Source organism: Lutra lutra, chromosome 16 (genome assembly GCF_902655055.1).
Source record: "Lutra lutra chromosome 16, mLutLut1.2, whole genome shotgun sequence".
In the NCBI taxonomy this organism is placed as follows: domain Eukaryota; kingdom Metazoa; phylum Chordata; class Mammalia; order Carnivora; family Mustelidae; genus Lutra; species Lutra lutra.
In genome coordinates this window covers 17,826,150-17,839,319 of record NC_062293.1, presented here as the reverse complement: position 1 = coordinate 17,839,319, position 13,170 = coordinate 17,826,150, and the positions used below count along the sequence as shown (strand labels likewise).

Sequence of the window (13,170 nt, the reverse complement as noted above, 5' to 3'; positions counted from 1 at the left end):
GTGTTAGGACACAGGGCCAGAGCTGAGGCCCGGGCACCAAGCCGAAGGCCCCGTGAGCCTGGCATCTGGGCTGTGGCGGTGGCTCTCACCTGTACGGGGACTGTGCAGCTCTCTTGCTCCGGGGTTCTGGGGAGCGGTTTGGCCAAGGCCACTCCGGCCTGAGCCAGGGACTTGGAGCTCTTCTTTCTGCGTTTCTTCTGGGCTTTGCTGCGGCGCTTCCCCTTCCAACACACACGAGCCATTTTGCCCTCCGTCGCATGGGCCACATTGTTGGGGATCTGATCAAGGCTCTCCGACTGGCTGTCAGAAGGGACAGGTACGCATGTTGAGAGCGTGAGGAGGCAGGGGGGGTGGAACGGCTCAGGTAACTGCAGTTAGAGTCCTTGAGACCCAGAGGTCAGATCCCTGCTTGGCAAGTGCTTGTGTGAATGTGGGAAGGTGCCTAAAGCCCAAGGAACCTCAGTTTTCTCATTTGTAAAATGGGCATAGGATTTCCTGCCATGCAGACGAAGCTGGGGTTTAAAGGAAAGTGCTGACTTAAAAAGCCTACCTCAGCACCTAATCCCCAAGCAAGCTTCCAACACACAACAGTTATTACCAACGTAATGGGGCGCATGGCTGTGATGGGGTGCACACTGCTCTTCGGTGGGAATGGGTGGATACAAGGTTCCCTCACTGCTCTCCAGGGTGGGCTGTCCCTGGAGAGGTCCTGGGGGACTGTGGGGGTGCACATAGGACTTGGAGGGCCGCACTCCACAGCGGGCATTCTCAGCTCTGACAAGGGCTTGTTTCCATAGCCTCTGGGTGGGGGACAGGGAGTTTGGGCACCTCCACCCCCATTGGTTCCTGGAGACACCTGGTTTCTGGGAATGTAAGTTGCTGCATAAACACAGACACTATGGGGGCACCTGGGTGGCTCAGTCGGTTAAGCGTCTGCCTTCGGCTCAGGTCAGGATCCCAGGGTCCCTGCTCAGTGGGGAGGCTGCTTCTCTCTCTGCCCTCATGCCCCCCTCATGCTTGTGCCCCCTCTTTCTCCCTCTCTCTGAAATAAATAAATCTTAAAAAAAAAGAACAACTCAAAAAACAAGTCTGGGCTGATGGCTGGTACCAGGGAGCCTTCCCTCCTCGGATGGCTAGAGACTGCCTACCACCATGGACACAAGCTGGCTCTTGGTATTAAGGCACCAGCCACAGATGAGTGTCTGAAAAGGCCGCTGCTGAACGGCCGTGCAGCAAACCACAGCCTCAGCTGCCCTCCTGTGGCCTCACTGCTGCCCCCCACAAAGGAGGCAGAGTCACACCAGTCCTAAGGGGCTGCCAAAGGCCTAGGGGCTCTCAGGCAGCTGGTCTTTTGGCTCCGGCCCCTCAGAAACCCCCGACCCTGGGCCAAAAGGCACTGGGGACAGTGCAAGGCTTCTCATCAAACACTGAGCAATTCTTGGTTCAAGGGCAGCAGCCTTCCCCACAACCTTTTTCTATCACTAGCACTTTCCAAATCCCAATGATAAAAAAGTCTGCCTGTTGGTAGAGGCAGGAACGGTCTCGAGTTCAACCTGCAGCTGGCCAAAAAAATCATCTTTGGGGATGGGGAGCCTGGGAACAGACTGAGCCTCACTCTGGCTTCCTTTCCGTGGGTCACCCAGCTGCGAATCTGTTGGTCCCCACTCCTGTTTCCAAACCCTCATCCCTCCTTGGAGGTGTCTCGCAGGAGAAAAGACCCCAGCAGGTTTCTCCCACAGTTGAAGCGGGCCCCTAGGCGCCTGCATTCGCGGTCACGCACCAGCGGGAAAGTCACTCCTGTTCCCAGCACCCTCCCTGCTGATGGGAAACAAGGGGGAGCAGCAAGGACTCTGAGGAAAATAAAAATAAATTGTCAAGCTGATAGGACCCAGAGGCAGTCATCCACACGCCGTGAAAAGCTTTTGAAAAGCTCCTTTGGCTGACAGAGCAGTTCAGCCAGGAAAACCTGGGCAGGTTCCAAGAGCCCAACCACAGGTGCTGGAGGAGGGAGCCAGAGGTCACTGGGGAGCGGCCCGGGTGAGCAGCCGGGGAGGGAGGACGTGGTTTCGGTTCCCTGGGTCCCACGCGGGCTGGCCTCCTCACCTGTACTGTTTTGACCCAGCGATGAAGATCCGCTCTGAAAAGGTGGGGCTGAACTCTTGGCTGTTCTCACCTTGCGAGTGAAGGACAAGAGGTTAGATGAGCAGGAAGGAGAGGAAGAACAGGAACTGGGCGCTGAGGAAAGATGAGTCTCACGGATACCTTCTCAGACCATCTGCGGGCCGGCCCGCCCCCTGCCAGCGCCAGCTTCTCTCATCCCACCTTCCCACTGAACAGGAGCAGAGAGGGTGCTGAGGGGTGCCCTCCTTGCTTCACTATCTGTGCTGCTTAAGTGAGATCCACGGAACACACCCAACGCGGCGGCCGGCACATAGTAACGGCTCAACAAACGTCAGCGGTCATGTCCATCTACGTATGCGTATGTGTGTACTAGGGCCATCACGTCCCCCATGGTTTTAATTTGTATTCTCTCATCTCTCCTCAAAAGCCAGCCAGACAGGAGTGGAAGACAGGGGAAGGATGTGGATATGTGGGAAAAGCCCACCGTCTCCCCAGGCTGTACCCCAAGAAAGCTCCTTGGAGGGCAGGGGGTAGCGAGGAGCACTTCTGGCCTCAGCCAGGCACCCGGGAGTCTCAGGCGCTGGTGGCAGCCGCCATGTCGAGTCATGCAGAAGTACTGGGAGTGGAAGCAGAGACGACCCGACAGGCCCCACCCCCCATTGGCCTATGTCCCTGTGCCAGGCCCCGCAGGCGGAAGAGCAGGTGTTCATTCTCTGGGGCGGGGCCACCTCAACGTGGAAGGTGGTGAAGGGCCTAGAGGCCCCAGAGGGGCTTTCCAGGAGACCTGGCCTTTCCTGTCTGGGGCTTCTCCAGAGATGCTCAGGCTATCCAAGGTCACAGCACAAGGCCAATGGCCTGCTTGACGATCCTGCCAAGAGCCCCGGGACTGGTGAAGTCTCCCGGCTCTCCTTCCCTGCTATGGTCATGATGGACAAAGGCCTCCACGCACCACCCCTCCCTTCTGTGTTCCAGTCCCCAGCATGGTGACAGTTCCCACTTCGACTCATTCTTAGCTTACCCCCCACCCCAGCTGTGTCTTGTGAAAATCTCTGATAGCGGTCACCCTGACTTCCTGCCCCTGTGCCCTGCCACCTTGGCACAAGGACTGCCCCCCCCCACTACCCCCGCAGGCCTGCCTGCCCTCTGTCACCAGCCCTGGCCCTTACATTCGGCCTGGGCAATGATGGAGATGGCGGCCAGTCCTCCCTCAGAGCCTTCCTTGGCGGTGCCTTTGGTAATCACGTCGTTCAGGATGTCCCACTTCCCGCAGAACACGGGGCTCTTTTCTACAGCCTCGAGCTTGGTGACGGCGCCTTGCTTCTTCCCCATTGCCTGTGTCTTCTCCTTGGCTTTGGCGAGCTCCTTCTGCTGCCCGGCAGCCGAACCAGGGGCGCCCGGGCAGGCCATTTCCATCACTGCCATCTCCCAGGCTCACGCTCACCCTGAGGGACCAGAACAGACTGGGTTGGAGGAGAAAAGCAGGGGAGAGGCTTTCGGCCTCTTTCTGCCTCATATACTGATCTTCCAAACACCCCAAGTGGCCAAGGAATCAACCCCTGGCATGATCCTGCACCCTGGCTCCTCTTCCTACTAGCCACATTGCCACAAGCAGACTCCTCCACTCCACCCAGTGAAGCGGGTTCCAGCCCACTTCCTCCAGGACGGCCACGGAGCGGATATCTGGGTTTGTTCTTTCTTGTTTTTATAAATAATGGCCGAATCTCTTTCTGCTGTTTTTTAATGCTGTGTTTTGCTCCCCTGGAACGCGGTGGTAGAGGCCATACTCCAAGACTGCCAGTGACCTCAGGGACTCTGCACAGACCTTGCCTTCCTAGAGGACATGTCTACACCGGCCACGGTGGCTTTTCTCCAAATGGGGAAAATCAAGTTTTTGTTGCGTAGCAGGAGGTAGATACACGTATGTGTGTGTGTATAGAGATTTACGTGTGGATATATACATTTTATACATTTCATATATATGACATATTAAGAGGTCTACAAATCATCATGCAAATGGCAGTGCCTGCACTTGGCTCCTCTCCCAGGGCACATCTGTCTGTGGCCTTCCAGAAGGAACTGACAGGCTTCCTTCTGTAACGTCCGCACTCATTTGCTGAAAACCCCTCCCAGGTATCATATTGGTAGTGGAGCTTAATAATTAATTAGCACACCCAATGCCAACCTACACCTCTAGGACTCTGAAGACAAAGCATAGGGCTTCCTGTCTCCCTGGGTTCTATCTCCAGTAGTCCTGTGCGTTCCCCGGAAGTCCTGGGGGAGAGTGAGCCCAGGGCTGAGACAACCTTGTGCAAACAGCACGCAGACTCGAGCTGTCATGAAAGAGATCTGCACCAATCTGGGATCGCTACCACGTGGGAACCTTTTGAAACGCTGGGCTTGTGTGCTCCCGAAGTGCAGGTCCCTCCAGGTCGGGACTTGCTTTCCGCCAAGCCTGAGAAGGCACCACATTCGGAGAGGTTTTTAATAAGTGCTCTCTGCTGGCAGGCTGGTCTAAAGCTGTGGCTAACAGATGGAGTGTCCCCTGCTGGCCGGGCACTCAGCCCAGAACACAGCTCTATTCGCTCTCGGGGCAGAAAGGCAGGCCGCGTGAAGGCAAACCATCTACTGCTGGCCCTTTGCGCTGGGAGGCGAGGAGCTGACCTGGGATGGTGGGGGGCTGGGCATCGCTAGGCTGAAGCCCTCTTCCTACGGAGTCCACGGCCCTGCAACAGCCACGAGGCACTGAACCAGCCGGACTGGGGGGTGGTGGGTAGGGGGGTAGGAGAGGGTGGGATGGGCTGGTTGGTCACTACTAATTTGGTCCTTCCAGCTCTGCCTTCAAGGGTCTGCCGACTCGGAACTCAGAGCAGCACCAGCTTTCAGCACAGATGTCCAGGCTCCGCCCTGAATGCTGGATGCTGGGGAGGGGCATGGGCAGCCTCATCGTCACCTGATGACCTTGAGAAGTCTAAGGGGTGCTCTGGCTTCCAAGTGCCCAGCTGTCTCCAGCCTCTTATTTTTCTTCCTCTTAAATATTTATTTATTTATTTAAGAGCGAGAAAGAGAGAGGTGGTGGGGCAGAGGGAGAGAGAATCCTCAAGCAGACTCCTGGCTGGGTGTGGAACCAGACATGGGGCTCAATCCCAGCACCCTGAGATCGGGACCTGACTGAAATCAACACTCGGCCGCATAACCAACCGTGCCACCCGGGCGCCCTGCCTCAGCCTCTTTGCCGGGGGAAGATGCGTCTTAAGAAAAAACCCCAAGCCCTCAGAACCTAACACTATTAAAGATGGGCCGAAAAGGACCTCAGGAGTGCTTTAATCTCATTTTCACTCCAACAAACTAAAGCTAATTAGGCGGAAACTTGCCCAAGGTCAGCCAGCGTTGTGTGGCACTGCAGGCCCAGGACGTAGAACAGGCCCAGGACCCAGAAGCCCTAGCTCCAGGCTGTGGCGCTCCCTCCCAGAGTCTCCTGGGCTCCAGGCAAACCCCAGGGGGGAACTCATGGCCTTGTTTGGTCAGAAGGCTCCTGAGGGCGGGGGTGGTGCCCTCCTAGCAGGGCACGTATGAGATGATCAATGTTGGCTGGATGCGGGTATCCGAGGACGACCTTCAGGGACAGGATGACCCTGAGCACCAGGGATGAAGAGAAAGGCCCAAGTGAGGAGTGAGAAAAATGAGGCCAAGCCGTCAGGGCTTTGCTGCGGGGGCACCCAGCTGTCTGAGATCCAGCTGTTGTGCGGTTCACACGGCCTGTCTCGGTTGGACAGGGCTCATCCTGAGCTAAGGCCCTCTGGAGAGGCTGCGGGGCTGCCCCTCACCCCCCAGGAGCCATCACGTTGCCTCGGCAGTGAGCTGGGCTGCTGGCCAGGGGCCCTGATCCTTGTCTCCAAGAGCATGCCGGGCTCCCCCGGCCCCCTCTGCAGTGCCCGGATGACTCACCCAAGAGGCTGGCAGGCAGACAGGGGAACAGGCAGGCCGCTGAGAGGCTAACCCAGCAGCTGGCAGCTGAACCTGTGAAGGGCACGGGAAAACAGGCTGATCCTCACCTCCCAGGGGCACAAAATCACAGCCTGGGAGCTGTACAGCTTCTCCAGTGCCACATGACCATGACTCAGACCCTCCCTGATAGCCTCCAAGTTCAAGAAGCTATTCTAAGGATACTCTGGCCTGACAGCAGCTCTTCTACACATACACACATGTTTGCTCCCTCCCTCCTTCCCCACTTCTATAAGGGTGCTGGCCTACAAAAAATAGGGTTCTGCATTGAGCCTGGGACTGCTGGCCAGGCGGCCTTCCTAGGCCTGGTCTTTGCCCCTGGCTTGTTTTCTGGGGCTCATTGCCCCAGACCACTTCCCTGCAGCTCTGCCCCTTCGTTCTCCTATAGCCTGTGGGGCGTGAAGACTGAGCCAGTTGTGTGTCTGCCTTTGAAGGCGAGTCCAAATCCCAATCCATTACTCAGTCTGGACGCTCGCCCCGGCTCCACTCCGGCCTCAAATGCATCCTGCTCCTTTGCTCACTGTCCGAGCTGAGGATGTGGGCACTGGTAATAGCCAAGCCCACTGAGTTCACTTACAAGGCCATGGAAACCAAAGGGGAAAGGAAAGGCGTGTTACTGGTTCAGTATTCTTTTAGGGCATGTGCACTGTTCGTCTGTCTTCTCTGGGGCCTCAATGATCCCCTGGAGAAATCTGGGCATATCTGTGATTTTTGGGCATATCTGTATGACATGCCTGCTGTGGGCAAGGCTCCTGGGTCCTGAGACAAACCTGGCTCCCTCACCAGCTAGTAAAGCTCTGTTGTCTGTGTTGGGACTTTTTTTTTTTTTTTTTTAAAGATTTTATTTATTTTTTTGACAGAAAGATCACAAGTAGGCAGAGAGGCAGGCGGTGGGGGGGGGGTAGCAGGCTCCCTGCTGAGCAGAGAGCGTGATGCGGGGCTCGATCCCAGGACCCTGAGATCATGACCTGAGCCGAAGGCAGAGGCATAACCCACTGAGCCACCCAGGCCCCCCTCCCTTTTTTTTAAAGCAGGCTCCATGCCCAGCGTGGAGCCCAGTGTGGGGCTTGAATTCACAACCCTGAGATCAAGACCTGAGCTGAGATCAAGAGTCAGATGCTTAACCAACTGAGCCATCTGGGCACCACCAAGTTGGGGAGTTCTTCATGTGGGTTCAAGGACAGCTTCAGGATGGTCTGTGACTCGCAGAAACTATATACGGTTTGTATTTTTACAGGGAAGAGGTCCACAGCTTCCATCACATTTTCCAAGGGTCCGACATTCCCCGGAAAGTTGCTACAGTCTCTTTAGAAGATCAAGGCCATGATTTTGGCACTGCTCTTCCATGACAAAGAAGAGCTCAATAATGTAGCAGTTTCCCACCTGACTGCAAGTCAAAATAACCAGATGATTCTAAAATGCACTTGCCCTAGACCTCCTGAAACAGTTGCTGGGCAGTAGGCCCAGAATCTGTACTTTTGACAGGTTCTCTGGGTGATTCTGTGCCAAGGGGTCAGAGACTACCATCTGATCCCTGGTCTATACTGTAAGGCCGTGCTGTCCAATATGGCAGCCATTAGCCACATGTGACTATTTGCACTTAAATTGATTAAAATTAGGGGCACCTGGGTGGCTCAGTGGGTTGAGCCTCTGCCTTTGGCTCAGGTCATGATCCCAGGGTTCTGGGATCGAGCCCTGCATTGGGCTGTCGGCTCAGCAGGGAGCCTGCTTCCTCCTCTCTCTCTGCCTGTCTCTCTGCCTACTTGTGATCTCTGTCAGATAAATAAATAAAATCTTTTAAAAAAATCGATTAAAATTAAATAAAACTTAAAAATCGGTTCCTTCATTACACTAGTTACCATGTTAGTGCAGATAGAGAACGTTTCCATCACTGCGAGAAGTTCGATGAGACAGTTCTTGTTTAAGACTATGATAGTAATGTTTTCTCTGACAGCGAAATTTCTGTTCCTAGGATTCTGTGACAAGACTGGAATTTAGGCTAAATGAATTGCCGATTAACTGGAAGCTACAAAAATATGTTTTATTTTGATCTTCAGTGATGATAACCTTCATATTTCAGTTCCCTTTTTTAGTAAGTGCAGCAAAAACACCAGACTAGGAACCAGAAGATCTGGGTTCTAGCCTTGGCAACTTAAAAAAAAAAAAAAAAAGCAAGTGGGACCATTTCTGTCAAATGAAATCATAGCTCAACGCCCAATATATAAATAAAAGAACTAGAAGCACGCAAATGACATGTAACTCACATGAGAACCAGCTGCTCTGCCAGAGAAGGTGGGCAGGAGCCTCACATCCTCAGCTTCCCTTCATCCACCAAGGATTTCTGTGGAACGCTAGGTCCTCTTCCGAGGAAGAGAGTTTGAAAACCAGTGGCCTAGAAAACCTTCTGAGGTCTCTTCTAGTTCCCCAAATATAACCGATTTGTCAGGATCATTTGAGGGCAGGATGACCAATTCAGAACGATCACTCTTGATATTCACTAAGCCCCTACCATTATTGACCTCATTTTCAGATGTGAAGACTGAGGCTCGGAGAAGGCCAGGGGCCTGCCAGACCAGCCATACGGTTACAAGTTGCAGAGGTGGGGCTGGACTTTTGCGGCTGTCTCCAAGCCCGCACACTCAACCTTGAGCAGGCCGCTGAGAATTCCTCTCTCAGCTGCTTCCGACTTGTTCTGAGGACTGGAAGAGGTAGATTATGTGAAATGCCAGTCGGTCTGCCTGGCCCACAGAAGATGTCGAATGAAAGTTTACTTTCTTGCCCTTCATCTGCCTCATAAATGCCATTATTGAGACAATGGGACTTCGCAGTGTGAGCGCGACAGAGTCAAGGTGTTCAGCTATAGCTAAAGCATTCAACACACTCAGCCTCGGGTCTCTGTATGTAAAAGGCAAATAAAAATCTCTGTTTTACAGGCTCATCTTGGAAATGTCCACCGAGGGACTAGGGCGGACCAGGGCAAATCCCTCTCATGACTATTTCATCTGGAAGTAAAAACTTGTCCTCCTCTGAATGCCCAGAGGGGACAAATAGCAGAAGTAGAATGATTCAACTTCCTTAATAAGATATTAGTTGAAAACCAATCTTATTCTGATGCTTCCTCTTTTAAGCCGTCAGCTTGCCTGGCCACTAGGCCACACTGGGCTGGCTTCTGCCTATCAAGAATGAGGGGCTGTGCAGGAGGGGAACCAAGGTCAAGTGCAGGCAGAGTGAGCTGGCCTGGCAAACACAGCCATCCGGCCCGGCAGACCCAGAGATCCTCGTACACGCTCAGTGCTGGCTCCCCTTTCTGCCCTGCCTACTCTCCCCAGATTCCCCCACCCCCGGCCTCTATTCTGGCCAGTCTGCTCCTCTCACTTGCCTGAGCACAGCAGCAACGGGTAAGCCTCGGATTCTTTTCCTTTGGTCACCTTCTTGCTCTGGTAGAGAATGCCTTCTTCCTTTGTTAATATCCATCCTTGGGGCACCTGGGTGGCTCAGCGGGTTAAAGCCTCTGCCTTCGGCTCAGGTCATGATCCCAGAGTCCTGGGATCGAGCCCCGCATCAGGCTCTCTGCTCAGAGGGGAGCCTGCTTCCTCCTCTCTCTCTCTGCCTGCCTCTCTGCCTACTTGGGGATCTCTGTCTGTCAAATAAATAAAAATAAAATCTTTAAAAAAAAAATATCCATCCTTTATCACCTAGCCCCTCAACGAAGCTCTTGCATTAACTGCACAAGTGTTCAGGGAGGGTCCCTAAGTACCAGAGCCTGTACTAACCGGGATCATTCGTTCGATGTCATCTGTGTGTTGGGTATGCGCAATTTGCTTTATCCATTTCGATAACTCACAGAAACCTTGCAGGGTGGGTGATATTATTCCCATTTTACAGATGAAGAAATTAAGGCTCTAGGAGATGAACTTCCTGCAGAAAAAAATGAGTGCCAATTTATACAACTAAAGCAATTACCATGGGATTAGAGCTAAAGCTTCCTGGCCCTTTCCTTGGGGACCCAAGGATTCCCAGCTCCATTCTAGAAGAAAAGCTTGTTGGCAGAGGCCCCTGGAACGTCAAGGGCCTGAGCAGTATTACTACCATGTGGCTATTACTGCTTCCATTTTGCCCACAGGATCTGCCTACTGTTCGTATTTAATTGCTTGGCCTGTGTAGGCAGGAAACACAAGAACTGAAAATGAGGGGTCTCCTGTAAAAGCCGAATCAGTGATAAACTGGTCAGACTTCTAGGTGGGTTACACCACCACATGTTCCTGAGATGTTAGAATGTTTGACTTGATTAGTTTTAACAGTTTAACATTTCATTTTCTTAAAACAACAACAAACCTCCCCCCCACCCATAGAAGGCACTCATGTAGGGTTTCTAAACCAGAGGGCAAAAAAAGAAAAACAGAAACTTTGATCACTCTAACAAAAGGCAAGGAAAGAAGGAAAAAAGTAGCAAAGGAAAAGGACACTAAGTATAAAATGAAAACAGAAATGAAGGTGGCAAAAGTAAGTTGAAGTATTAAGGCAGGATTAATCACAAATAGATTAAGCCCAGCTATTAAAAGACAGACAATCAGATAAGATTTTAAAAGATCCAGCTAGATGCTTACTAAAAAAGACAAAATAAAATTATATAGAAAGACTGAAAATAAAGGATGAAAAGAGATATGCCAGACCAATACTAACCAAAGACATGTAATATTCATATCAGACAAAATATTTAAGATGAAAGGCTATAACTTATATGCAACCAATAAAGAGCCTCAAAATCCAAAGGCTGGAGGCAAGTTGAGGCTTTATGGATGAGTGAGGTCTCTGCTTTGAGTGTCCTGTCAAACAGAGCTGCAGGATCTTTTTTTTTTTTTTTTAAACTTTATTTATTTATTTGAGAGAGAGACAGTGAGAGAGAGCATGAGTGAGGAGAAGGTCAGAGGGAGAAGCAGACTCCCCGTGGAGCTGGAAGCCCGATGCGGGACTCGATCCCGGGACCTGAGCTGAAGGCAGTCGCTTAACCAACTGAGCCACCCAGGTGCCCGGAGCTGCAGGATCTTAATAACACAGCCTTCTTCGAGCATGGGTTGGGTCTGCTGGAGACTGGGCTCTGTGCTGAGTACTGGGTGTATATTGAGGAAGAAGACCCAGTCCCTTAAGGAGCTCATAGTCTACCAAGGGAGAGACATGGAGTTAGAAAATTACAATACAGTATGGTCACACAGCAGCAGACACAGACACGCAGCAGACGCAATGGGAACACTTGGAGGGACATCTAGCTCAGCCTGGTGGGTGTCAGGAAAGGCTTCCTAAAGTCCTCAGACTAAGTCTCAAGGGGTGAGCAAAAACTACCCAAGAAAAAGGAGAAGGTATTCTAGGTGGAAGGAATGGCAAAAGTTAAGGCACAGAGGTGAGTCTAGAAGAGTCGCAAACAGCTCCAAGTTGCTGGTGGGCAAAGCTCAGGTCATTCGGGGGTTAAATTCTTAGGAAGAGGGGTAGAATTCGGAGGCAGAGTTCCAGAGGGAGGAACCTATAGGGTAGGGGCAGATGGTAGATGTGGGTACTGACATGTAAACTATGTCCTTGGGACAGAACTCTCACCCCACATCTCCAGCCTGCGCTAACAATACTCCAAGCTCTGGGAGCCTTGCTGAATTTTTCCCCCCAGGTGGAGAGGCCGAGTGCGGCTGGAGGCATCTCCAAACCAGCCTGGCACGCCAGCTTGAAGCCTGCATCCCAGGAGAGCAATTTCTGGCTTAGTGTTTCGCATTAAGGATCATTAAAGCTAGGAAACGCGAATGCACCTCAATCATTAAAATCTTGCTGATCAATTTTAAAATAAAGACCTGTCATGCCCACAGAAACTCAGTCTTGCCAATTCCACAGGTCAAACTGCTAGGTGAATGAAATGTACAGAACAAAATTTCTGACTGTCCTCCAGCTGCCACCACACGCCCGTCCATGCTGGCTAGCCCCACATGCGCGCAGAGACCCTGGTGTCTACAGGCGCCTTCAAATGTTGTAGGCAATCACTTCTGTCTATTCTATTAGCACAGGCCTCACCCACTTCCAGCTTCTCCCTGACCCCCTCCCATCGCAAGCTAATCTGAAAATATCCTGTCTTTAAGATAACCTCAAGTTCAAAGACATCTGGTAGCTCTGCACTACTTATGGACCCAGTATCAACTCTGTGGTCCATAATCTGACCACTATTTCCCTAAAAATACAGGGTTTGGCTGTGGCCAGTGCGATCTCCACACCCGATTCGCTCGCTGCTCAAATCTATAGGTCTCTATGTGTCCCATGTCTTGTGGGGGCCGCCCTACACATCCAGCCTGTCCTTCACCCCCAAGCTGGACTTAGGTCTCCAGGAAGTCCCCCCCCAATAGCTTCACAGAACTGTCACCTCCTTTTCTGACTGCCTATGGCACTGGCTCTCCTCACTCTCCTTAGCTTCACCCAGGCCCCCACACCATCACCCTCCCTTACTCCTCAAATGAAATAACGCAGATGAAAGAACTCTGGAAACAAGATGTCTTACACCAAGAGGAGATAGCCATTTCTTGTGTGCACAGCTCAGAGAATTGTGTCTAGATAAGGGAGCAAACAGAATTATGGAAAAAGATGCATCATGAGAGATGCTTAGTATATTTTATAATAGTAAAAGCTGGAATAAAAATGTCTGATTACTGGGGGAGGATAATTATTAATTAAGTCATGGTACATCCATTAATGATGTTTACAAATAATTTTTAACTATATGGAAAAATGCTGATGGGACACAGTATTAATAGAGAAAAGATTCAGAAGTATATCTAGAGTATGATCCCACCTAGCCTGTGTCTGTATACTACATCAACCTTTATAAAAATGTACCCAGGGCACCTGGGTGGCTCAGTCTGTTGAGCTTCTGACTCTTGGTTTTGGGTGGGGTCATGATCTCAGGGTCCTGGGAGTGAGCCCACGTCAGGCTCAGCAATTAGCAAGAGTCTGCTTGTCCCTCTCCTTCCTCCTCTGTCCACCCCCACCCAGTGTGCATGCTCTCTATCCAAAATTAAT

General features: G+C 51.8%; 1 protein-coding gene across 2 annotated transcripts in view; it reads right to left on the bottom strand.

Moving 5' to 3' along the window:
* MAP3K14 (mitogen-activated protein kinase kinase kinase 14) overlaps positions 1 to 13,170 on the bottom strand; it is a 43,683-nt gene that overhangs the window by 16,466 nt on the left and 14,047 nt on the right. The window contains exons 1-4 of one of the 2 annotated variants that reach the window (XM_047706360.1): positions 6,067 to 6,153; positions 3,288 to 3,563; positions 2,104 to 2,173; positions 90 to 300 (exon numbers count right to left, since the gene is read on the bottom strand). In XM_047706360.1, coding sequence (XP_047562316.1) covers positions 90 to 300; positions 2,104 to 2,173; positions 3,288 to 3,543 — 537 coding nt within the window. In that variant the 5' untranslated portion in view covers positions 3,544 to 3,563; positions 6,067 to 6,153. Of the gene's footprint in view, positions 1 to 89; positions 301 to 2,103; positions 2,174 to 3,287; positions 3,564 to 6,066; positions 6,154 to 13,170 lie in introns of those variants that run through there. The other variant, XM_047706359.1, reaches the window with a different exon arrangement.